At 39.5% G+C, this 26292-nt stretch overlaps 4 protein-coding genes across 8 annotated transcripts; 2 read left to right on the top strand and 2 right to left on the bottom strand.

The window, feature by feature from the left end:
- Nucleotides 1-2997: 2997 nt before the first annotated feature.
- On the top strand, nucleotides 2998-7589 carry RB195_005156 (uncharacterized protein; the record flags this gene model as incomplete). 2 transcript variants are annotated; one of them, XM_064177485.1, is made up of 9 exons in its annotated part: nucleotides 2998-3056; nucleotides 3238-3298; nucleotides 3385-3425; nucleotides 3547-3683; nucleotides 6013-6167; nucleotides 6339-6426; nucleotides 6488-6598; nucleotides 6660-6732; nucleotides 7394-7589. In XM_064177485.1, the coding sequence occupies 9 exons, from the start codon at nucleotides 2998-3000 to the stop codon at nucleotides 7587-7589; spliced, it is 921 nt and encodes a 306-aa protein (XP_064034610.1). The 2 variants fall into 2 exon arrangements, with proteins under 2 accessions (XP_064034610.1, XP_013298633.1); XM_013443179.1 differs by lacking the exons at nucleotides 2998-3056; nucleotides 3238-3298; nucleotides 3385-3425; nucleotides 7394-7589 and having other exon boundaries at nucleotides 3551-3683; nucleotides 6660-6760.
- Nucleotides 7590-8058: 469 nt separating this feature from the next.
- Nucleotides 8059-10498, bottom strand: RB195_005157 (uncharacterized protein; the record flags this gene model as incomplete). The annotated part of the gene is made up of 4 exons (XM_064177486.1): nucleotides 8059-8203; nucleotides 8643-8753; nucleotides 9900-10010; nucleotides 10311-10498. 4 exons carry the CDS (start codon nucleotides 10496-10498, stop codon nucleotides 8059-8061), a joined length of 555 nt encoding a protein of 184 aa, XP_064034611.1.
- On the top strand, nucleotides 9101-15869 carry RB195_005158 (uncharacterized protein; the record flags this gene model as incomplete). 3 transcript variants are annotated; one of them, XM_064177489.1, is made up of 14 exons in its annotated part: nucleotides 9101-9213; nucleotides 10278-10445; nucleotides 10897-10949; nucleotides 11014-11159; nucleotides 11423-11530; nucleotides 11608-11665; nucleotides 11733-11801; nucleotides 13881-14037; nucleotides 14336-14427; nucleotides 14503-14648; nucleotides 15135-15308; nucleotides 15371-15454; nucleotides 15522-15563; nucleotides 15663-15869. In XM_064177489.1, the coding sequence occupies 14 exons, from the start codon at nucleotides 9101-9103 to the stop codon at nucleotides 15867-15869; spliced, it is 1617 nt and encodes a 538-aa protein (XP_064034612.1). The 3 variants fall into 3 exon arrangements, with proteins under 3 accessions (XP_064034612.1, XP_064034613.1, XP_064034614.1); XM_064177488.1 differs by lacking the exon at nucleotides 15663-15869 and having other exon boundaries at nucleotides 15522-15590; XM_064177487.1 differs by lacking the exons at nucleotides 9101-9213; nucleotides 10278-10445 and having other exon boundaries at nucleotides 10922-10949.
- RB195_005159 (uncharacterized protein) lies at nucleotides 15640-25873 on the bottom strand (the record flags this gene model as incomplete). 2 transcript variants are annotated; one of them, XM_064177491.1, is made up of 16 exons in its annotated part: nucleotides 15640-15644; nucleotides 15718-15820; nucleotides 16813-16866; nucleotides 18322-18485; nucleotides 18544-18650; nucleotides 18739-18884; nucleotides 18949-19077; nucleotides 19168-19238; nucleotides 19536-19621; nucleotides 19688-19765; nucleotides 20279-20363; nucleotides 20529-20594; nucleotides 21778-21836; nucleotides 25353-25414; nucleotides 25469-25726; nucleotides 25808-25873. In XM_064177491.1, the coding sequence occupies 16 exons, from the start codon at nucleotides 25871-25873 to the stop codon at nucleotides 15640-15642; spliced, it is 1539 nt and encodes a 512-aa protein (XP_064034615.1). The 2 variants fall into 2 exon arrangements, with proteins under 2 accessions (XP_064034615.1, XP_064034616.1); XM_064177490.1 differs by lacking the exons at nucleotides 15640-15644; nucleotides 15718-15820; nucleotides 25808-25873 and having other exon boundaries at nucleotides 16753-16866.
- Between the last annotated feature and the right edge of the window lie 419 nt (nucleotides 25874-26292).

The raw sequence follows: 26292 nt of genomic DNA on the forward strand, positions 1-26292 counted from the left end.
AATTACACCCAAAACCCTAGCGATAACATTCAATAAACTAACTGAGACTCTGTTCTTATTAGTCGAGAAAAACCTTCGAAAGTTATAAAACCTAAACTTATTCCCCGTTTATTGACGTCTTTGTTTTCGTGATTATTTGAGCAGCACTAATATAATAATTCATTCGATAAAGCACAAAGATTTCCAACGCCCATGTATGAGTGGGCGGAAGAAATCAGCGTTCTCGAATGTTGATGTGATTCTCCTTCTCATTCATGTACGGATTGCAGTGTTTGTTTATGGAAAACCTCTATAAGATTCGATGATGAAGTGAATTCAGTCGAATCGAGGCTCAGAGGATTGCTGGCTTTCCATTTCCGATTTCCGATTATGCCCAAACATCATCTGTACTTTCGTTGTAATGAATCCTTCATTTTCTCAAGCCCTTATGGATTGTTCTGTATTCAAACACTCTGTGTTTCGTTTTTATTAGGTTCCGCATGACAATAGATTCATAAAAGTTGTGTGAACATTTCTTGATAGGATAAACGAACCTTATCCCTTCTACTCCACTTTAAATCTACATTTTTCTGTCAATGAAGATCAAGCACGTTGATCTTGAACCATTGAATAACTCGATTGTCATGTGGAACTGTACAAAAACAAAACAGAGTATAAATTCCTGAGGTGAATACAAAAAATTTCATACATAACTGGCTAGAATATTCCAGCTAGCATGACCTTTTACAATTTTTTCCGTTTCGTTTCTCTTTGTAGCAGTCGTCTTTGGCAATTAACCATTTTTTTTTCGTTGTCATCCAGGTGGATGGGGGATGAAATGCTTCTCATTTCCATAACTAAAGTTTTTGAATATTTCTGAACAAATTTAGAAATACAGCAGCCAACATAGGACTCGCTTGCCGAGTAGGAAGCTCTCGAATGCAGAAAATTCTTTTATGGTTGCTTCCACCCGTTTGACAGTACTTTGAATACAGTTCCTCCTCTTCTTGTGTGTGAATTTCTTGCGAAATTCGACATTTTTCGCGTATCGGTCGCAACGCTGAAATAAGCAGGAAGGTCCTCAGAGAAAGCACGTTCACTCCAAACTCCTCCGGTTCCTTGTCATCTATTGTCTTCATGATATTCAAAGGATCTACATCACTCAAATTGAATTGATTTGCCAAATTTTTGTTGTTCCTCTTTTTTATTCTGGTTGGTATAACCTAAATAAATTATCTTAACCTTCCACGCTAGGATTCATTTAGGTAATACCAAACTAGTGGTGATTCAGAAATGATAAACTTGGGAAGTTTTTCTAAAAATATGTGAGAGTTGCTTGTCTGAATGTTGTTCTCAGTTTGACTTGTTTGCTTTCTGATATGCTTGGTATTTCCGTTGAACGCTCACATAAAAACAGCGTATGGTTTACGGTAGTGTCACTATACATAGATATGTATCATTGCTCACAATTCGGTATTATTATTTTCACACTTGTGAAAAATATCACAATATTTTCATACTTGCGAAAAATATTGCTACACCACAAAGTGCAAGGACAAATTCCAAGGCTTGACCACCTTTAGTTTGACTAAACTTGTTCTAGAGGCCAAGATTGCTATCGATCTTTGTGAAGATTGAGAACATGTCCTGGAGCTCAAAGTTCCAAGGTGCCCGGATTCAGGGGCAGTCGAACATGTATAGTACCTCCAGTTTAGTCAAAAGATAAAGGATAAAGTGTCGGTGGTTAATGAGTCCGTTTGGGTTCTCCCATCTCGTTCACTCGAATTCAGAACCATTCGAGGTTTACGAACGCGTTTCTAGCCTATAGAATGGCTTACGGAGACCAATGCATGATGCATCAACTCAGTGTTTTCATCCTCCCAGACAACTCTGGCACCAAGTTATTGACTCCGAATAAATTAAAGGCTTTGCTGGCACCGAGGCAGTCTCGAACTATTATGGATCGATCGTTCAGTCGCAGCGGAACCTGTTACCGACTGCGCTACGCTACACTCACCCCTCTAGTTTGGTTACTGCGTTCAATCACTCCTGATCAACAAAACCATAACGACTAAGCCAAGTATGACAGCAGGAGTCGAGAATAGAATAAATTCTGTCTCTTCGAAGAACCGAACGCTGGACCACATCTCTCATGGGCAGACGTCTCATACACTACTTTTCCTTCGCAGTTATGGCTGACTGGCGTTGAGTTTGAAGAAGCGCATTCAGTGATTCTAGGAGAGAAAGGAAAGGGTTCAAGTCGTTGATATCCAGGCGAATCGAAGATACGGCTGAATGACGGTTGATCGAACGTGTCCATTTCGCTAATTCAGCCATAATTGTGCTACTTCCGGAGAAGTATTTTTAAGCGTGATCTCTTAAGAAACGACTTCACACAGCCACAACAAAACTCGTCATTAACTGTGAGGGAGGTGACGATGTAGACGTTGTTGTTGAAGAAAAACACTAAATGTCGGTCCCCAGATCCTAAAAGCCGACTAGCACCATTAATAACGACTTTTAGATCGAAAATATATGAATTTTAATCTAATGTGAAAGTGAGTACAGAAATAAAGCGCACTACTTCATTCCAACATGGGTGAACGTAATCCGCTCCCAAACATTCTGGCACAAACCGTAGATAGAAGTGCTCAAGCACCCAAACTACACCTTCCACGACAGATAAAATGTCAAAACACTCCGTTCCGATCAGACTTTCTCACCTCATCCGCATTCTGATCCTGTTATTTGGTTTCCGTAAGCACTTTTTATCAACGTGTCCAGACTGCCCAATCAAAATGTGATAGGTTTTTCATAGCTCATCTTTCGTTTCAATCAGCGACCACGTCTACAAGTACTAAGCATGCAGGACCAACTTCTGGGCAAAAAGAGACCATTCTCTCTTGGAATGAAAATAAATTCGAAAAAAAAACCTTTTCCTGTTTTCTGTGATCTTCTTCGATTTTAATGCAGAAACAACTGTACCATTTTCATACCAACACTCTATAACTATTTCAGATGTTCTATCTTGCTTCAAAAACGGAACGTTATGCTCCCGATGGAGACGGTTTCTGCCGGTCAGTGTTACAGTATTCGGTATACAACAAAGTGAATAAAGTTTTAATAGAGTTCGCTATAGAATACCCTCGTATAAGCTTCCCATCTAATTTGATGCAGAAATTTGCTCAAAACCTTCAATTCAAAATTTTTTCCCGTGACAGAAGTGAGATTTGAGAGGAAAAAAGGGATTTTTTTAAGCCCATCTTCTTCAACGGACCTATCTTCAGAGAGTTCCTCAGGCGGTCATCTTCCCCGCTCTGTGAGTTTTTTTTTTTTTTTGAGAGAGAGAGTTCAACTTCAATCAATTCGTAGGTGTTGTCAGGATTCTTCACAGACCAATTTTAGGTAACATTCACAGCATGCAATGAATACTTCGAGAAAGATCCGTAAGTGTTAACCTTGTTTAATTTTAATTAGTTTTGAATTTAATTTAACTAGTCAATCCGGCTTTAACTAAGATTCCGCTACCACCTTAATAAAAAAAGCTACAACGAGGTTTTCGTTAAGCGGAATGCAACAGCGACGGATTGGATTTAAACAACGTGCTTCACAGATTATTCTACAAGTGCCGGTAGATCAAATACGACGGATAAAAGAAACGGAAGGGATCGGTTCGATTAGTCGTGAAACTCAACATTTTTCACGTGGGTATACTATGCTAATAATCGTTCCTACTTCATAGATTCGTTAGAATACAAATAACGCGTGAGTTCGACTACCGTTTCACTCAAAAAATGATGGGATCCCGAATAGAAAAGAATTTTATTAATTCAAACCAATTTTTTCCTTATTTTACTGTCATACTGTTGCCATTTCGACTATTTGCAAGTGCAGCCATTCCATTTTTTTCTCATGAACACATCTACCAGAAAAATGTGAGGAGTCATTCCGGCACAAGTCTGTATTCTTAGGTAGATCCCATGTTTCTGAGATCTTCCACCGAATGCAGATTTCTATCAATCCGTAATAGTCCCAGCAGTAAATCTGAACGTTCCCTGAACTATTACGTATTGATACCAAACGTACTAATAAATAACGAAGTACAAAATTCACGTCATTATTTATTTCTAGAATTGTATTAGAAAATATCATTGTGTCTTGCACAGCAAAAATTGAAGGATAAAATGTACTGCATTAGTCAGTCCGCTTGGGATAGCGCGTTTCAAAGTCTATCGAGTATTCGGGTGTAAGCAAGCATCCACATACTCCTCAACCTCTTCTATAGTTCATATCTTTCCCAAATCCGTGACAAATCAGTTAACTATAGTGAGATTTTTTTTCTCTTAAGCAGGAGAAGTGCTCTAAATCCTCACATTTATTTTAACTCATCTTTCTTTTTCGATCTCATACACTTAGAAGATCGCACTACTTTGGCATGGCCATCATAACTTGAACATCGTACCCACAATCAGCTATCAGTAGGTCAAATATGATTTCAACACCAACATAGCCATGAAGAAAAATAGGAGAAATTCCAGTTTTTCTCTTCCCCTTCTATTTGGTTTCACCCTAAAGAATTCTATGAAAAACCTCAAGCTCAACGCTCAAGTAGTGCAGATTGTGTTTGAATGAGGTTCTTCCCCTCCCCCAAGAAACTTCTAACACGTATTTTTATATAGTTACTCCTAGTAAATATTAGGGACTAAGGGACCTTTCCTACTGATGCTCGAGTAGATGATTGTATGCTTCCCACAACTCGAACAAAAGGAGCATTAAATTGAATTAGAAGTTAAATTTAACGTCCAAAATTAACTTCTAAGCACGCGCCAGATCCTGTACTTTAATGGATCGAGCGGAATTTGAAATATGTGTACTATGCAGACGATGATGGCGCGATTCGCATCTGCTCGTGTACGCTATGTATTGACCCTTAGAAGTAACACATACACTTTCACCCTAAAAGAAAGAACAAGAGTACAACTGATGCGAAAAGTTCTTTAAGTCCCAGGTTTTTTTCAGTTCAATTATCTAAGTAACGCCTAACAAAAACCTAAATCTAATCTAAGTAAAGTAAGTTCAGTGACGTGATGGATCAAAAGAAAGAAAGGATAATGATCGCTGCCTTCAACTGCTCTACTTATTCTCAAGACTTCCGTTACCGTAGCATATTTCTATAGTGTTTCATCAAGATAGTAGGGAAAAAATTTGCTTTTTGTAGCCCTATGGTGATAAACTGTACCAAGATGCTGCAAAAGTTCTCATAGTGACAAAATTATGAGCAGAAGTCCTGTGGCCTATGGAACATGAAGATAAGAAGTCAGACGTACTAATTGCTTTGTAATGATACTGATCGCTGGCTTCAAACCGTCCATCTTTCTACTCGCTAGTACTCTTTGAATTTCATTACTATTAGAATGTTTCAAGAAAACAATCGAAAAAATCTGTTTTCTATGAGAAAATTTGCAATCGTTTTATTTCGATGGGTAGACGCGTAGGTAACTCGTAGGACTTCTTTTTTGAGAAAAAAATTTGAATTGTTCTTTAAAGTCAACTATTTCATCAACAAATGTTCATTGTCAAGGAACGAACAGAACGTAACTTTAACAGTAATTGTCCCTATCTAACGTTAGCACAAGTTCCACATATCTCTAACCATTAGTGCGACAGCGGAGAGCCGGAGCCTCCTCAGGTGAGCGGGTCTACTTCATGGGATGCAGCTCAAGCGATGAAGACTCCTCACCAACCGTTCAAAAGTGAAGGGGTCCCTTCGCCAACAGTCCAGAAGTGAAGGGGTCGGAGCAGCGACTCCGACAATCGCATGTATGTCACTAACCCTCATTTCAAACAATTTTAACAAATTTGAGACATGAGAAACTCGTTACAACCCTAATAAATAGGATGTTAGAAGGAGTAGTGAACTCTGCTCATTTTTTTGCTTGTTCACGTTTTTTTTTCTACGGTGCTTTCAAAGAAATAGATGAATATTGGAGACTCATGGATAGATTAGCTCCTCCTGATAATGTTGAATTTTAGAAACCACAACTATGCATGGTCCAAAACGGATCTACCAGGGAAAACGTTTCTCAACATATTTTTGGATGCTGATGATGATGGGATCAGGAATTCTTCTAATTTATCAAGTCGCAACACTTATTACTATGTATGTCAGCAATCCCATTGTTTCACAGGTAAGCATTAGATTATCTCAATTTTCCAGTAAGGAAGCATCTGTTCAGGACTGAACCCCTATATTACAATATTTCTTGAAATACGTGGTTTTATTAGAACTTGTTAGTGATATGTTATGTGACTTGTGTTAAGAAAATCCTGGACAGCAACGTAAACAAAAATTTTTCTAGGTGTCTTTCCTTATCAGCGAGAACGGAATGGACTTTCCTATGGTCACTATGTGTAATTTTAATCCAATCAAAAAATCGTATATCCGAAGTAAGAACGATGTTCGGCAGACTATTGTGCAGCCCACAAGAAATTACTTCTAATGGTTCAGAACTAAACGCAACCGGTGACTTCTCGGACGAACTGCTCGATTACCTTATGGAATCGCTAATGGACACCAAAGCACTGTACAGTAATGCTGATCGAGCAGAGCTACATGTAGGTAGGCCTGAACCCCTTGTCTCTGATATATCGCAATACTAAAGTGTACAACCGTCTTCAAGGCGATCGAGCGCTTCAAATCTATCAAGAACAACACCCCAACTTCACCATCAATGGATTCTTCTCCGAAGCTGGGTATGTAATGCTTGGATTCTCGCAGTAATTCAGCGTTTAGTAGTGAATTACGAAAATATAAACAAACTTTTTCCACTTATTTTGGAAAACAGTTCTAGTTTCCGTTGTTTTCGCAGCGATATGAACAATGTGAGATAAGAGGATTACAGCCGATTAGATAGAAAAGCAACAGAACTGTAGCGTGATTGATCACGGACCAGAAAAACTATGATCATGTCCCATAAATGATGTTAGGACTGGGGAAAAACAAGTGAAGGGAGCGTTCCTCCTCGGTGAAGGAAAATAGTTTAACTTCAAAAACACTACCGAATTTGGGTGGCATCGAAATGAATTGCGATGCCACCCAAATTCGGAGAGCGGAGATGTCGGCTACAGTGAGATCGGCTACAGAAGCTGGGAAGTCCAGCATCTCCGTCTCAAAACCGGAAACCTAGGTAAACAGTCCCAAGATTCCTCACCGTCTTAGAAAAAGGTCGCAGTGTGGTCCCCTAATCCATATCGGTTGGCGGCGACCTGTGGTGAAAGCTAAACACGTCATGATAGGACTGAAAAAAAGTCTTCGTGCCCATCCAGCATACACATTGCCTTAGTATGCTGTACACTTGGCCCTCTCGTCTCAGACGTCGGGACCGTTGAGAGGCGATCAAATCAGGTTACTCAGGACATCTTTAATTGGGGACGACAAGGCGACACGTGCACGACTCGCCATGGAGACTGTCTCAGACTTTGTTCTTACAACGAGAGAACAATATCTACACACGTTGTCCTACCTGCGCTTTTCGGAGCCCATCAAACTTCGACACGACTGCTCTGCAAAAGACCAAGGACAACAGGTCCGAAGTGAAGCAGATGAATGACGGTACACTTTTCATTTGCGGAAAAATGGTTCTGTCGCGGAATGTAAGGGTTGTTAGTTTTCACGCATTTACCGTCCATCTCATCGATTCTCACAAAATCTTGTTATTTCGTACTGACCATTCCTGGTCCCCATCATCTGTCCCAAAAATTCTTAACTATCATTAACTGCTACTCACCAACATCTGCAACTGATGAATCCGAATTGGACGCGTTTTATGAGTAGCTGACGAAAGTGGTCCGCAACGAGAAGCAGTTCTACAAGTTCGTTATCGGACATTTCAATGTAAAACTAGGAAAGGCCACAGAAGAGGAACACAGGATCGGAAGATTTAAATTACGATACCGTAATGAAAACGTCAATCGTCTCTCCAGCCTGATCTCTGCTGCTCACCTTCTTATTTCTTCTCTTTTCATGAAGTCAGTCGACGGAAGAGGACGGCACGACTCGTGCGTAGGTCAACCACATACTCACCAACCGAAGGTGACGTCTACTTGACTTCTCGATAATACCATTCCTTTGTGGTGGTTCTGATCTCTGTCTTCTTTGAACGAAGATAACGACTTAGCCACAAGATGGAAAAGAACATCTGTTATTGCTCCAGTGACACCCTCGCTAAAGGAAGACATAATTCGTGCCGTGATATGGAAACGATCGCGAGGATGTGCCATATAAGCCTTCTCCGTTCGTTAACGCTTGTGTCGAACTCGATCATCTCCCGTGCTAATTTTCCTAAATTCTCCCTTCGGAAGTGCAAGTTGCAATCAAGAACTTGAAAAATGGCACAGCCTCCGGACTGATTTTATATCAGCACACATTCTTCGGGCTGGTGGGCATCCTCTTTCTCCAATTCTAGCGGCGCATATGACATCCCATCTCTAAAAACAAAGAATAATATACCAGTGGAAGAAGTTGTCAACTGTTCTTATCCATGAAAAAAGTGGTCGATAGGAGTTTTGAAATTACCAACCGATATGCATGCGGATCGTCCTATACAAAGTGTTATCCAAGATCATACTAATGCACATTTCAAAGACGCTGGACCAAGGCCAACCTCAAAAGCACGCTCGATTCCATCTCAGGTCCAGCTGCGTGGACCACATCCAGACGTCTAGGCTCACAGAGGTTTGCCAAACCGCCTGTTCCTTGTCCTAACCTTCGTCGACTAAAAGAAAGCTTTCGACATCGTAGGAACGAACACATTTCTGTCAGCGCTGGAAGGTCAAGTTGTGGACGCGTCATGTAAAGACATTAGCCTAATTCTACGATTGATCCAGCATAGTGGTACAGCTCTTCCACCGCCCCCTCACCATGCCCATTGGAAAGGTGGTAGTACAAGGTGGTATTACATGGCTATTCACACTGCATTATAATGAATAATGAAATCACCTGCTTGGGAAGAAAGGAACTCCTGATTGAAAGAAAATTCCCTTCGAACCTTCGTTTTGCGGACGAAATCGCTCCCTTTTCGAGAAGTATAAAAGGAGCGAAGCTCAATGAATCAAAGGGAACATGAAAGGAAGAGGATTACGAACAAATAGAAAGCGGCTCAAACACCTCGGCACCATCACTTATGCGAATTGGGAACATCTTGGATGTCGAATGCGAGGGAAAGGAGCTACTAGGTAAGATAGTGGCCCCCGTAAGTCCATTGAAGACGGGCCATCTAAGTAATGACTTATATCATCACTGTGGGTAGCGTAGTTCCTACTGGATTCATTGCACTGCAAATCAATCAAGTCATATAGATCGGCGCAGTCGAATCGTAGCACCACGATCCCCAATTTTGGTGGTAGAAACAAAGCGACACGCTTCCCAGTCGTGACCCAACTGACATCGTTAATCCCGACCAAAGGCACATAAATAAAAGGTTGGGCCAGAATGTCCGGCTGAAGAGATGGAAAAACAAAGTAGACATTTTTTAACCGTACCAAGCCCTCTTAACGTAAAAACCTTTCACATTATTCCTCGCGAATCTGCGAACCTAAGTGAACCAAAGTACCATTTGGGAGATGTTTTGTCACAATTCTACTGTGACAAAACAAATCACGGCTCGAGAATCACCAAGAGTTCGTCTACTCACCTCCCCACTCCATGAATAAACATTGTGGAAAGTCCACTCTACTGAGAACAGCAATAAAGTCAGATATCAGTGTTAGCATAAATTTTGACATAATTTGGACACTTGACTAGTATCCAGCAGCAATTTTGACCTTTTTAGACTTAAGATAGCAGCAAAACGATGCAATGTATAATTACAATAATGTTCAAAAATAAACAACACAAAACAAACAACAACAAAAATGCTTACATGCATCGTTTCAAACATTCCCAAACTTTCTGCACAGCTTGAAATGTGACCAAAAACTGAACATACTTGTAGTATTCTTGTTTTTTACCACGACCTTGCTTTTGTGAATTTCTAAAAGTTCTTAAAATTTCTGATTGAACGTAATGAGCACCGAACAGTCAGTCAATCAGCTTCCCCAAATCCCAAAAAATTATTTCGTCTCTTTTCTTGTTCAAAGGCGATAATCTTTCACTAAACATATTATTTTCGACGGCACTTATATAAGCTACACATCTTCAAAATTAAAAGTGACAAAAGTTAGTTATAATAAGGAAATGGTCATTAGATGACCTATGTTTTCATGAAATTGACACGGACAGTTTAAATTCCTCTTTTTAGCTTCAACTGCTCGGAAACCATGAAACTATGCACATTTGGTGGACGTCAGTTCGATTGTTGTAAATACATAGAACCGAAAATAACGAACCTCGGCAAATGTCACTCCCTGGATATGCGAGGAGCTCGAGAATGGATGCAAAAGCAGACGGTCGCTGGCGTGAATTCGGGGTGAGATATTGATTGAATCGAGAAGATTCCAGTATTTTCTGATGCCATAACATCTGCAATAGTGGTGCAGTGCTCATTTCAAACAAACATATTTCGCAAATAATTGATAACACGTAATTGAAAACTGTGTTTCTTATTTGTCTTTCGACAGGAAGCAGAGGAAAGGCGTTTGGTAGAAAAGTTTTGCAGAAATCTCCCGCGAAGGAACAAAAGCTTTAGAGCTTGGATTAATCTAATTCATCTCAGAGAGAGAGAGAGGGAGAGAGAGAGAGAGAGAGAGAGAGAGAGAGAGAGAGAGAGAGAGAGAGGATGCAGGGTTTCAGTTCCAAAGATCTGACAAGAATTCAAGCGTAACTAAAGATAACAGAAATTAAGACAAGATTTTCTGGTATCGCAAGAAGGAAAATACTTGAAAAATCATGTATGCTATTGCTAAAATTAATGCATTTAGACTTCAAATAATCCTCGATGCACATATGGAGGAGCAATTCGACGGCACAGGAGGTGATTAATTTAGAAACATAACGAAAAAAAGAAATCGATCCGGACTCACAAACTGTTCGTTCAGACGATGCCGATCCAATCTTCTCGAATGCGTTCGAAAACGGTTTTCGCTACTATGTTCACGCACCAGATACAATACCTTATCTGGTCTCAGAGGGAATAAGTGTTTCGCCTGGAACGAGAGTGTACTCGGCGATCTCTACAAATACGGTGCGTTTTAGAGACGACTCATGCTCAGTTGTTTATATGGCTAACATAAGGACTTTACGAACTCTTTCTTCACTGAAAATCTATGAGAAAAGAGAAAGTCATGAAAAAAGCCAAGCACCATGGGTGGTAGGCGCGATCTCTCTTGCGCTTAAATCTGCTTCAAGCTCTCAACACTACAAAAAAAAAAGAAGAAATAAGGCTCAAGAACATTCCTAACCAAGTGCAAAGCACAACGTTTTCCAGTTCAACAATCTCATTTCCAGTACGTGCTACTTTCGTCCGAAAACTGGGGAAACTGTAGTGAAATCTGGCCAACAACCTACTCCACCAAACTTCCTTATTCATCGGTGAATTGCGAGTCGTTATGTAAGGTACGATGACATGATGATGAAAAAAAGAAAAAAGAGGAGATGAAGAGGAAATGTTGAGGAACACATAAAATATTTAGGCCAAGTACTTCTATGATCGTTGCGGATGCAGTCCTTTCACGTACAATATCGATGTTTGTGAGTGAAAGTGTTTACGGTAGTAATAATTGGGGAAAACCTTCAAGAAATTCCCCTCCTATTCCAGCGCTTCCAATGTGCACGCCGTATCAAACCTTCCAATGTATCGATCAACATATTCGAACGCAGATCAATGGTAAGTCATACGAAATGATCATTCGATACTCTGAAAAAAACACGATTTCAAAGGGACCTGCAATGATTTTGGGATACACTGAGACATTGAACCGCGCTCTTATTTCCGGAACTAATTCAGTTGGGGCCCTAAAACCTAAGCATTAGTCTTAGATGGAAGGTGGGCTAAAGCTGCTAAGAGAAAAAAGGATAGAGCTTCCAGAAGAGCGCGGCTGATTGTTCCATCCCCCCAGCTACACTTTTCCCCCGATTCTGTTCTTTTCCAAAGAAAACAAACAGAAGTCAGTATCTGCGTGCGAATTAAATATCTACAAGATCTTTTCCCTTATTTGTAACTCCTATACAGCAAATGGTCAGGAAATGAGCCTCTTCGAAAATTTCCGCGTGCCCTCTCTCATTCCTCTCATCCAAGCATGATCCTTCCATAATTATGTAACAATTAAAAACTAAATAAAATGAATAATATTTTGAAAAATTACATCGAAAACCAAGAAATAAATTGAAATAAGAATAAAATGATATGATAAACAGTAAGTAATAAAAAATAAATATAGATGGTATACTTCTGTCAGGGATTGGTTCTTGACAAAGGTAAGACTTGATGAAACTGGAGCTACACCGCCACTCACCTAAACCAGACGATCACTTCTCACCACAGCTAATTTAATAGAGGTGCATAATTGTACTACTTAGCTTTGATAGTTAAGATAGTAAGTTAAATTTTTAAAAGGATCAAAATTCTTGGATATTTGTTTGCATTCTGAACTTCTTTTACATTTACTGCCTTCACACTTTTATTAAGTCATTTAAAATACATCCAGTCTATTTAAAAACTTGACTGTTTGAACTCGCATTGGCAGCCGACTGTAAATATCCCATACTCAAAAAAATTACTATTCTTGGTACTCAAAAATGCGCTCGATTACGTCACTGCCTACGAAATGACCCCGACGTAATCGAGCGCATTTTTGAGTACCAAGAAAATGCCAACTCGTCCATCATCAAGACTGGCTCGAGGAACACACCAGTTATATTGCCAGAAGTGTAGTTGGGTCAAAACGACATGAAGCACGGCTCGAAGCGGCGCGGTCGAGCGGAGCGGTAAGGATCCTCGCCAGCGCCACCCATCTCTGCAGTTCCCCATGGTCCCAGCCCGACTGTAACCGCTGTCTCCACCGTGCCGCTTTGAGCGCAGCCGCTAACGCAACAGCACCCTGCCTCATGTCGTCTTGACTCTACTAGATAGAAAATATCCCGTCTTTCATATCATTTTGTGGCTTCTGTGCTATCATCATTGCTAAAATATTTTCATTGTACAAGTTTCGAGCACTGAAATGTTACAAGATTTTATTTCAAAGACAAGCATTGAATATGACACCTTACGATCTTTTGTTGGGAGAGTCTCGACGAACACTTCACCCTGCAGATTGGTGTGATTTGAAATTTGGTGAAACGTCTTCGACAGCACCTGTGCAGATCGCGCCAAATTTCCCATGGTTGCTGTCGGTCTCGTAAAAATTTAATGCGATTAAATGTCAAAATCCTCCCCCACCCATAGCTGACTGCGTCACTAGGTGATCAAGGCCGCAAGGAGTCTCGAGAAGCCGCTCACGTCAACGTTGTCCAGAACCTTTTCGTTATAATCCACAACACCGTCAGTTCAAAACGATTTGAAGCATGGTGCAACTGCGTAACCAGTCATAGCTCGTAGTGATACGCTTGTTAAGCTGCCCGCAGAGCTGCGATCCGACTGCAGCAACTGCAGAGGTGGATAAAAGGTCCCGCCGCGAAAATTCGACCGCAACCGTCTCCGCAACTTCACCAAGCTTCAAGTCGTTTTGACCCAAAACTTCACTGTAGTGAGGTCACTGGTTAACGTAGCTGTACGAAGATCATTATGTATTTGTACCTGCACAGGAACAATTAGGAAATACGACAAAGAGGATTTGAAAATTTGGGAAAGAAACTCACTGTAGTTGATTTTAGGATTTTTCAGTTTCAGTTGTTTTTTTTTTTAGTTTTTCAACTTTAGAAGTTTCAGAACGGCACAAGAATCAAGAACTATCACATGTTTATTCAGGAACTGATTATTTTCACATGCCACAGTGTCAAGAATGTAAAATCGAATGCAACAGTTTGGTCTATCATGCTTACAACTCTTATGGACATGGATTTAGTCACGGCGCTTTGAAATGGCTTACTCGCAAGAATTCTGCATGGACGAAAGCTCACATGAGGTGAAGGTTTCCCCTCCGTAACGCTTTATCCAACTATATATATCTCTACATATATAACGAAATCGAAGATTTTCTTACTCATAATCAAGAACTCATAACAACCCTTTTGGAAAAAAAAACAAAAGAATTAAAAAAAACAGTTTACACTTCATCTCAGAAGGAGGGAAAAAAATTATAAGAACACTTGCTTCAAAAAGGATGTTTGTGCACTCGATAATAAATTAGAACTAGAATTAGACTACGGTAGTAATGTAGAAAACGAAATTTCCGCATAGTTTTTAGTAATATAATTCTTCAGATCTAATTTCCTCACGCTGAACGTGTTCTTCCGCGACATGGCCCATACTGAATATCGACAAGTCCAAGCGACATCACTTACAGAGATTCTTAGTAAGCCAAACACTTTATTCTCTACATCTAGAATCTCTGAATCTCCTCTTTTCCTCGATCAACGATAAATTACAGGTGACATCGGCGGTAACATGGGGATGTTCCTCGGCATGTCACTGATTACGGTGACTGAGATTAGTCTGTTCATGTCGAAAATTGGTTGGATTGCATTCTCAAAGAAGCGTAGAGATTATCTGTATAACAAGAAGAAGCGGGAGCAGGTAAGCAAAGCATTGGTGGATGGGGAAATTTCGAAAATGAGCTTGTTAATATTTTGAGCTTGACGTTACGAAACGACTATCATTTAAAACATTTAAATGCATTGAATTCAATTAACTTAAAACACAGCAGTTAAATTTTGAGATGTGATTAGACGAAAATGAAACTTCCACTTTCTCTGGCTGATAATTTTCACCAAACAGTTCAAGAAAAAGAGAATTGTCATTCAATAAAAAGGGTTATGATCAGTAAACGGCATTCAATGAGAACCTTTGAGGAAAAAATTGTCGAAGGTCGTAGATTTGAAAAAAAAAACACATGGAAAACAAAAGTAGGATCAGCTGAAAGATATTAGATATCCAGAAATAAAATCTCAACATTCCTAATCAAAGTCGTCTACTGTCCATGTAGTGGTCGTTTCACTAATAAGTAGCACCGGTATATGGGAGGGTCTGATAAGGAACCGATAATAAGACTGATCACATCAGGAGCGTGAGAAGCAACTCGAGGAGACGGTGTCCACCTTCAATATGTTCCGGGTACGAAAAGATGGCAGTGTCAGTGATTCGTTCCGAGTGACACGTAACCGGCTGCGTACGCTCGGTCAACAAATACGCAACAGTTTTCGTGACACGACACCTCGAAAAACTTCATCTATTATGGTAGGTACACATTCAGAGAACTGCTAACAATATCACTTTGGAATAAACCAAGAAATGTTTAGGAAAAAGTTGAAACGGGGACATGTACCGATTTGCCAGAAAAAGAGGAGCAAAAAAATCCACAAAATAGCATTCCTATCATTAAGGTCAGTGATTTATAAGTAAATTGTTAAGATTTACTTATGTAGAACCTTTCGGAATGATCTCTTCCAGCCTCATCACGGTAACGGCGCCCTGAACAAACCGGAAAGTATGGTAAGTCCATTGGAATTCGTCGTGTAGAATGGCACACATGTGTAGATCACATGCATCCATCGAATCAAGATGGATCCTATGCTTAAAATATACATTTAGATCGAACTCAAGATTGATTTACGTGACGTGAAAAAGCAAATGGATCGTGGTTTACCAATTAGTATTAAAAGAAGAGGTCGTTCGAGCACAGCACCACCGGCTCCACGAACTGTTCGGATAGCGCCATGGCGTGCGAAGCTCAGCACATGCGTGCCGTTCTACACAACGAATTCCAGTGATCTGCGAGTCGGTGGCGACATCTTGTAAATATCACTTTTTCTCAATAGATCTAATGTATGTATAATATATCGCATAACGAAATAAAGCATTCAAGGGTTCTGTATAGTATTTTGAGGTTCCAAATCTAAAAATTTCAAAAATTTTATACAAACAAATTCTAGCGATTCGCACACCTATACGGATTTCATAAAATCACTCCAAAACAAACATATATTACTGCTACTACAAAAATGAGCAGCAATTGTGAAACAAAGAATCAAAGAGAAAAAAAAACGACGTGACAAAACAATGTGTCCCTATTAACATTGCCCGAAGCTTATAAAATGGATAATGAGAAGGAAACACGCATCAGATTAGTCATATTAAATGGACTAGCATTGGTTGAATTGAAATTCGACAGGAATTTAACGATCGACGACGAATCACTAAGTCATTCCAACAGTGGTGTACCGATGGAACACAAGGATGGGTCTAGCTTTGTACACTAGCTTCAAACAAGGTCAACAAGAACATCTATGGTGAAAAAGTGGCGAGTATGACTCGGAAACGTGGAAGAAGAACACCAGAGATATTTATCTATAATGGCTCCTTCAAAACAAAACCTGAATTGGTCGAGGTTTATGCGCCTCATTAATACGAATCACACAAATTCGAACAGCTTAACCAAAAGCAGCAAAAATAGTGTGTTCATCATAAAATACAATAGAAGCTGACTGGAACAATTAGCTGATATCGGATATGCTATTAATCGAATACTCATTGCTACCCGAACAATGAACGCAATAAGTACGTACAGATAGGAAAAAAAAACCAGAATAATGAAATAACAATCAAGACGAAACCTTTTCCGTATCTGGAGGAATGTGGAAATTGAGAAGGTCGGAAGAAAACGCTGAGTAGAGATGAAAATTCAAATCGAATCCTTGAAACTGTTCTTAAGGAAGTCATCCGGCCATGAACCAAAATCAACGATATGGAGGACGTCGTGCAGTTGAAAGTTGTCGCTGGCCATGTACACCAAATTCTGCAATGATAAGTCACATTCATTCTTGTTTTCTTCTTTGCAACTGCACAAAGTGAAAGATAATTCGATTGCAATTTTTCTAACCCAGGCAGTAAAAATCATCCAGTAATATGAGCGTGATCAAAACTTGTGTGGTGACCACGGTCGCCTAATACGGTTATAAAACTTATTATCAAAGATTAAAGGCGGGGAATAACGAAACTGTCGCGGCGTTGAAAGCGCATGCAAAGTATGATATATAAACATAGAGTTCATAGGGTTAGGGGTGTAGACTGCTAATATGACGACGACCCCATTCATTTTCCCCTAATCGTTGTGAAAAAAGGCGCGGAAACAGCGTTTGTTCCAACGAGTTTCGTTAGAACGCGTCACCTCTGCACTAGGTCTGGACCTCTCAGGAGTCTTTTTACTGGTTTTACTAGAACAGACTGGTGAGGAAACGTAATTGATTTTCGACCGCTCGCACGGTGACGCGGTGCGTGCGCAAGAGTAGTGCGTTCAAATCCACCGCCTGGGAATGGACGGCTTTTCTCAATGCAATTTTTATGACGATGAGAAGAAAAGCGTTATCCTCGTATTCTATATTTGAACTCTATATTTTCAATGAGGTTTCTATACCACGTCAAATTCGTGATAAGATGCCTTCAAAGCAAATTTTCAAGTGTAGAATAGCAGTGAAAAATGCCTCTTTCTGCCTTTCTCATTGTTAATTGAACTCATTTAGTTTCGCATACGAATCTTAGCAGCGCTTTGGTATTATGTACATATTTTTATAACATGCAAACAAAATTGCCAACCAAGTTGCCTGACACGCAAAACCTATAGCGAGATCACCCCTACAATTCCTCAGAACACAAGTTTAGTAGGAGCAGGTAAGATTTGTTGATTAAGCCGATTAGTAATAGGAATTTTTTTGAGGAATAAAGAAATGGAAAGAAACAAGGAATATAAATAAAATGAACACAAATATCAGTGAGATTTTCCGACCTTGCCTGCTGTTTTTGAAGTGCGGAAAGATTTTCGATAGCGACGGAAGGAATTAAAAATCAGTGCAAGCATACACAGCAATTACATGTAAAATGTATCATAACATGATTGGTTTTGAAAAAAAATTTCCATAAAAAAATTTACACAAATGTAGACCCTCACATCTTTAAATCATTAGCAGTTCCACTAGTGATACAATTGCTACGAAAGAGTGGAAAAATGAAGTGCACTTTAACATCAAAAAGCCAGAACCAAAACGAAATATTCAAAAAAGAGTTGAATGTTGAATGTACTATTGGCTTGGTAAAGAATAATATTAAGATTAATACTACGCATATGATCAGAATAATGCATGTTTCGTTCATGCACCTATTCAGTGTCCGACAAAAAGTGAAAATTGAGACACGATTCAAAAAAAAGTAGAAAAAACATAAACAGAACCATCACAAGTTTGGTTTGAGCGCCTACCGTTGTTGCTGTCAGAAGAATCATGATTTTAGCGATGCGGAGGGCGATAGCTGCGTTCGACAGGCTTGGTTCACGACTACGGATGTGATGGTGCAGCATCCGCACAAAACGATGACCCATACTTCGTACATGTTCCTTCCCAGACACTGACAATTCGAGCGGTTCTAAATGCTCATTCTTGGATTACCATTGCTTTTTCTTCAGAAGTTTCCAAGAACAAACCATCACTGAACACAATGACCGCAAGCATTAGTGACTTTTCCGTCTCGTCCAGCTGTAACTCTTTCAAAGGCTCTGACAGTGTCACAACCATGCGTTCACTGCAGCCTCTGCAAATTACAAGTATTGAAAGAAGAAAAGAAAAGAAGAAAGAATGAAAAGCTCTTCAAAGACCTCTAAGACAGAAATGAATCATACCGGACGTCAGGGAAACACTGCAGCGCCTCCGTTCTTGGAAAGTACGTGCCGTTAGCGTAACAAACCCCATCGCAATTTGCTTCATTTGTCCAATTCGCACACATCCACCAGTAAAATGGACCAAATCGACTTTTTGCTATAAGAATCTGGAAGAAAGAGGTTGAAGCAGTCTTTTTTTTTCGTCATCCTCCAGAAAACAAGAACAAAAACCTGATCATCAACGCTTAACGAAGCAAACTCCGGTAAGGCATGCAACCAATCAGCAAACAGAACAAAATTCCGTCGCCAGTCCTGCATTACGTCCTTCATTGTCGCCACCCGTTCTGCGGTAATGACCAGCTGGAACATTACCGATTTAATTGCTGCAGTATGAAGGAACAGTTTTAAATTCCGTTACGAAAACAGAAAATCATGTAAATAAAAGCATACAGGAGTCCTAGATGAAATCATGTTCGGATTGTAAAACGCATTGATAAACGACACACTAGCTGACGATAAACCTGAAAAGGTCTGGTGAAACTTTTCAAAACAGAGAAAGACCGTGATAAATTTTAAAAAAACCAAAAATGTTGCATAGAAATTTAGTTCTTATTACCCAAAGATTTGATTGGAACTTTTGAGGAAATTTGAAGGGATGAACTTTCAACGTATAAAATTTCATGTAATACTTCTTTTACACAGATACAGAAATGGACGAGAATCAGTAAGCTCGAGAATTCACGTATCAGTCAATTCAATAACAACTTAAAATTGGCCTCATTTCTACAGAAAAAGATCGTAAAGACAAGAAAACGCACCATCTGAACGTGCGTATCCCGAAACTGTAGGAGGATCTACTCTGTTGCAGACTTGTCGATGCATGGCCAGCAAGGTGTCAGCTGCTCTTAATCAGAACTACTTCTATAGCAGAAACGACTTTTAAACTTTTGAAAGGAATGCATTAAGTCACCTGTTTAATTCTGCATCGGGACTTGGCAGTGCATCTGCTTTGACGGAGACCTGATCGGTTTGAACTTCAACTGAACACCTGAAACATTGTGTGAAGTTGGAATTAGTGCGAATAACCTTTAAGAGTGACATCTATGCAACCTCACCGAAAAATCTTTAATTTATTTTCCAATAACGCATGAAAAACCATGAAAAAAACTTTTAATCGCTAGCAAATGAGTGCGAGTCTTGAGGGTTCACGAATGAGCTGGTTTAGAGCAAAACGACAGAGTTGAATGTGTCTTACGATGGACCTAATAAATTTATCGTCTACGGAAAAGCAGCAACAAAATGCAACGTAGCAATCGCAGATTTCTTGCCGGTCTTTCCAAATTTATTGAAAAAGGAACATTACGCTGACGTATAAAACAAAATATATATCAACTAGTAGAAATCGACTCTGAAGACATTACATGAGTGGAGAAAGAAAATAAAATAAAATCAAAAAAGAACGTTCAATAGGGCGACATGTGATAAGGTAAAAATCAACATTCAAAGATTTATTTGAGAGATGTGTATCAGGATGTTATAAAAAATTCTTTACGGGACCCACCTATCCGGCGAATTCTCTCGATAATCGTCATCACCATCTTCCATGTCATGCAGCGGATCACTGCGTTCTCGTTCTGATTGTACCGCTGCAACAGACAAGTATCCATGAGACCATCGTTAAAAAATTTCGTTTTCAAATTGGCAAACCACACATTTCTCAAGAAAAACGTTCGAACGATGCAAGTGCGATTTCTCTGCGGTTAAACCACTGTTAGTGAACGATTCCAAACTGAAAAGAAGACTGCTCTCACCTCGCGGGTTCATTCCTGCAATGAAGCACTGTTTCAGCCGACATGCTCGACAAACGTTACGATGTTCTGGAATGAAAATTTTGTGACACTGGCGTAAAATCGATCAGGTGTTAAATAACCAAATCAGGGGTGTATATAGCAATTTTTCATCCTTCTCCAAAACACTCTTCAGAGTAAATAATCATGAAAGCTATTGAAAGGGAAACCTATCCATTCTCATATGCGACCACCGATCGGTAGGTCTCTTTCGGATGCGCCTATGCGCCTATTCGAGTTCAATCCAGAATAGTTTAAGGTTTATGTTCAATGCTTCTTCGAATGTTTTTGTTTAAGTTTGAACGTTGTGTGGCCTACACAATGACTTGCCAGGGCCAGGTGATGTATCAAGTCAGTGTTTTTATCATCCTAGAAAGATCTGCTACCAATTTATCGACCCCAGAGGAATGAGAGGACGGTTGACTCTAGTATAATTTTCCTCCCTAACCTATTACCGACTGTGCATTACTTAGCCCTTCCTTTTGATTATAACAGGGCATTCATTTATTGGGACTTTTACAATTTTGAAACACATAATTGAGCTCGATTCCATCGAAACACAACTAACAACTAGTATTTTGAATGCTTCCACAATTATCAAATTTTAGCAAGTGTAGATGAATTGATACCTATCTCTGTTCATATCACAACAGTTTGAAAATGTTAAAGTTATTGACGCCTTTCGATTTCAAAAATTTAATAGCTGCGCCCGAAATTTATAGGCGGTGTCTGTCTTGGTCCACGAGGTTCCACCTGGTTGGCGCAGATGAAGAAGGTAAGCCAAAACGAATAGGAATTTGAAAGGAAATTACTCCAATAAAAGTAATTTTTAGCTCGATTCCTCCTGTTGTTTCATTTCGTTTAGTCATAAAAATAAAATTAAGTATCAAGCAGACGAATATTTTCCCACATGAGTGCGGCGTTTAAGGATGCGCCCCAAAGCCATGAAAATCCTATAATCAGAAGTAAAATTTGAAAAAAAAAAACAAAGAAATCTTTTATCTCGCACTAATTCGCACTAACAAAACTTTAGAAACTGAAATAAAGGCTGGAAGAAAAACTCAAGTTTTACAGCTTTCTATGAACATAGTTAAATATAGTAATATAATAGCAAACAGTTAAATATTTTAATATAATAGTTAGTTATAATAAATATAGTTTTTTTCTATAAATAGCTGTGGAAACCAAATGTCAACAGCTTATACGAGCCTACCTTTCGCTATAGCACACTGTCCATCGAAACGGCACATATATTGGCGATTGTTCCAAACGCTAAAAATAAACAAATAACGCAGAAAACAACAAGTTGAACACAAACAAGGGTAAATCTGTAAAAGATACAAATATAGATTATTTTGTTTTGTCATTTCTCACCAGAAAATACATGCAACTTTTGAGAAGAAGACTCGCACAGCTTTATTCGTCTAATATCCTTTTACATGCAAAAATAGTTATTAAGTATAATACAAAAATAGTATTTAAATAGTATAAAAGTAGTATTATTATATAATAGTGAATTATTATATTATATAAAAAAATAGTTAGAAATAGTTAGTTGGTTAACTACAAATTATTCAAATTCTTAATCAATTCAATTACTAATCAATACTACAGTTATTCAAATTAATTTGCATAATATCAGAATTGACACTTATTATAGCCTGTTTATTTTCATATTTAATTATTTATATTATAGAATTGAGCATGGACACTGCCAAAGTAGAGACATGGTAAGTTTTTTAAATCTTGTATTTTATTGCTTATTTCCACTATGTATGGAAGAGAGATAACACCCAAACCTCTCACTTTCTGTAAAAATTCAAAAAATTGAAACCGAAATAAGTGAAAAATAAAATTTAAAAACCATGGTTTTGACATTATGATCCACACTTTCTCTGTGTCCTGGGTTTAAATAAGTCTTTCAAAAACTACCGAGTGGAACTCTACGTTGTGTGGTTTCTGGTGAAATTTTCCAGTGGAAATTCCTGGACAGAATAGCCACAGAGATAGGTCCCATGCGATCTCCAATCGCAGTAACAAAAGAATCCACTGAATCTGTTGACGTAAATACGGTAATCTAGCTATACATGCAATTCCACTGTGATTTTCTGTCATTTTCAGATCCTTCATTTGTCGTCCTATCTTTGTAGCATTCTTGAGACTAAGCGGACTGTTCTGATAGAACTACCTTGAAATGGAATGAACATTACAAAACTATTTCCATTTCATTCGCCCACTGAGGTCAGCTCAGGTCCATTAGCGCCGTGCTAACTCCGATGAGATCGCATCTGTGACTTCTCTTCGTCAGTACCACCGAACTGACGAAGATTGTCTCCAAAGTGTTCTTGTAGGTGGCCTGTTCTATCTCTTAACGGACGCAATCAACATTGTAAAGAAACATTGCAAATGGAGGAATGAGATGAAACCAATGATCGAATGCATTCCTCAGCAACCAGAAGAATGTGGTTCATGGAGAAAAATTACCGAAATTCTGTCATAACCAACGAACCGGTCTTCTCTGATTCAGTACCGATTTCTATTTATCAACACCTTTTGTTGTGACCCATTGGAATAAAGAGCCTTCTGCGAATGAAAGAATTCTTCAGTGAATTGCAATACCATTTTAATGTTGAGTCATCTGATTTTTCTAAAACAGGTTTTCTTCGTGTAGTTCCGTTTTATACTGTAATTGAAAGATTTGGAACCGTAGTTCACCAGGTACTGTATCTTGCGTAGACGTATCCAAAAAAAAATCTGTCTACTACGTCAGTAACTTACATCTATTTGTAGAGCATCTCTTATATCCTAATGCAAAGGCAAATAAACAAGAATGGATTTTAAGCAGTAGAACACTGTACGAAGGAACATCGAACCATATTTTTCTTTTCTCTTTTCCTTTTTACGTCAAAATTTTTCTCCCTATTTCTTTCCTGCTGTGATCTGTCAACTCCAAATTACGATAATTGCATATAATTGCAAATGGCTTTATAGTAGCTCGGGGCAGTTGCGTAAGCAGCTGCGCTCAAAGTGGTGCAGTTAAGATCGTGGTGGGACCTCTGCTAACACCACCCACCGCTGCAGTTCGCGATGGTCCCACCTCGATTCCAACCACTATTTCCGCCGCTCGCATCGAGCGCAGCCGCTTACGCAACTGCTCCGTGCTTCACGTCGTTCCGACCCGACCATACACAAGAAGCAGTGTGGATGGATGTGAAATGTCGCTACGAGTACAGTACCACGGTAACACCAAAATAAATTTTAAAAATAGCATCTGAAACTGCATTCAGCACAAGGGAAAGAGAAGGTTTACGGACGAAAGGTGCTGTTTTACAGAGGCATATCAAATATCTTGAGAGTTATCAGAAAGTGTGGAAAGACCCTAAAATCGTTTTCATTCTTTTAATTCCTGCCAAGATTTAACTGTAACGATAACTCGTACTGTTTTCGTGTGTAAAATAACGCAAATACAGAGCAATGTGCTGTAGATCTACGTCAAAGCGAGAAAAGTTCCAGCTAAGAGCTTAAGCGAACGAGTGAGCCAATCACAGCACCTCCGCCACGCCCCCTCAACATCTTGCGATGCTCTACAATCCATAGCTGATGTTCAGCGGTATGACGTTGTCATGCCCGTGTGCACGTTTTTTTTTTTTTTTGAGGGGGGAGGGGGGCGAGCACATAGTTTCGATATCGTAACAGAACGGCGGCAATAACAGGCCAAGGACTGTATTCAATTTTCGATACCTCTATCATTACTGTAAACCCCTTTCCTTTTGATTCGCTCATGTTTTACCCCCAACTGCAGTGACACGTAAAAGGACACGACGTACTAATTTGCTTTTGTCAATTTATTTCTTTTGTTTATTTATTCTCTTTTTCTTATTGTCACGTATCACACGAAAACTGCAAGGAAATATGAGTGGTCTTTTCTCAACAGCAGCGCTTTTCATCATATAATTCCTATTCTCTTAATGACATTGATATGTGGCGACGCGTGGTTCTTTCAAAGACCATTGAAGATGTTACGTGAAAGGAATGGACACCACACATCACCGGAGTGGAGTTTGAACTCAGGATTCAGTTTGAAGCAACTAACATATCAATGCTGTTTTGAGCAGTTTGAATTAAACCACCACATTACTAATTTATATTACTAATTTATATTTATAATTTATAACGCTATTCCACCGCATTTTTACATTTGAAGGGATCAAAGAACTGACGTTATTCGGAAGCCTATGGGAAAATATAGTGTTCGGACTGCAAATTACGAAAATGAGCGTGGCCCCGCTGAATACCCCTTAATCATCCTGGAAAACGGCGAGGGAACGACATTTGTTCCTACGAGATACGTCACAACTCTTCTTCCTCTTCTCTCCTCTTTGTGCATGGGCCGAACCTCTTAGAAGCCTATTCATTCATTTATTACTTGAACAGGCTGGCTAGGAGACCTCATTGATCTTGGACTGCTCGCCCGTGGATGCATAGCGTTCTCACGTGCCTCGTAGGAACAAACGGACTTTCCCGCGCTATCTCTCAGCACGATAATGAGGAATTGACCAGGAACACACTCATACTCGTAATCTACACCCCAAGCTCCATATTTTCAACAAATTTCTCAACGGCGTCAATTTCGTTGTACACAGCGTTTACACGGGATCATTCTTCAACACTTGACTCATCATGACGAATAATTATAATTTTGCGAGGATAGAATTTGTCTACAGGCCTACTTCTGCGTAATAATCCCAGACGATAGCAAAGCATAGAATAACAAAAGTACAAACGTACCTCCTTCTAAAGAAACCTTTACATCCATTACATGCATTAACACCATAATGTTTCCCAAACGCCTAGAGAAACACAAGTACAAATCTCAAATAGAAGAAAATTAACAAGAACCGTACCTGATCACCACATACGACGCATACAAGATTTATAGTAGAGTTCTTTTTGCGCCCGCGGCTGGGAGCTTCTTGGGAGTTCGACAAATTACCAGATTGGCCAAATTGGTTGCTATTTAAGCTTGCCATTGGCTGAATGCCAGACAGACTCGTGTGACCGCCGATAGCGGCGGCTGAATTGCGAATCAGCTCATCGAGCGCCGTCGACGCGACGTCACCGAAGACGTCTGAGTGATCGAGAGACGCTAGTGTGTTGAACATCTAAAGCGCAGAGAATTAGACGCTCCGCTAGGGTTAGCTACGAAATGAAACAGTCGGCGAAGAGAAAGTGTACTCGTGAACCTTTGATTTTGAAGTACGATCTGCTGCGAAAGGAGAGCGCATGACGGTGGCGAATGCCGTCGTCATACGAGGAGCAAAGCGTGCAAAACGAGAGCAGCAGACATCGGAACAAAGAGGCAATGGTCATCAGTCGCACTGTCACGTGGTATGGAACTACTCAAAGTTGCCGCCGGGAACCGTTGCTCGTGGCGGTGGCGGTTTCCAGCTCTTTTCGCCAACATTCAATAATTTATGCACATAGATAGAAAAAAGAACTGAGGGCGAGAAAGTGAGATACTGAGCATAGCGCATGTATTCTAACAATGAAATAATGATCTGAAAATGTTGCTAGAACATAGAAGAATTGAGTCCTTTAAAGATTGCATTATAATTTTGCAGGTCGAAGACTCAAGGAGCATATCTCTGTAGAAATTGTTCGATATTTTCACTCTGAGACATTTATGTTATTAACATCTCGACAAGCTTATTTATGATTATGAATTTTC

Source organism: Necator americanus, chromosome I (genome assembly GCF_031761385.1).
Source record: "Necator americanus strain Aroian chromosome I, whole genome shotgun sequence".
Classification (NCBI taxonomy): Eukaryota; Metazoa; Nematoda; class Chromadorea; order Rhabditida; family Ancylostomatidae; genus Necator; species Necator americanus.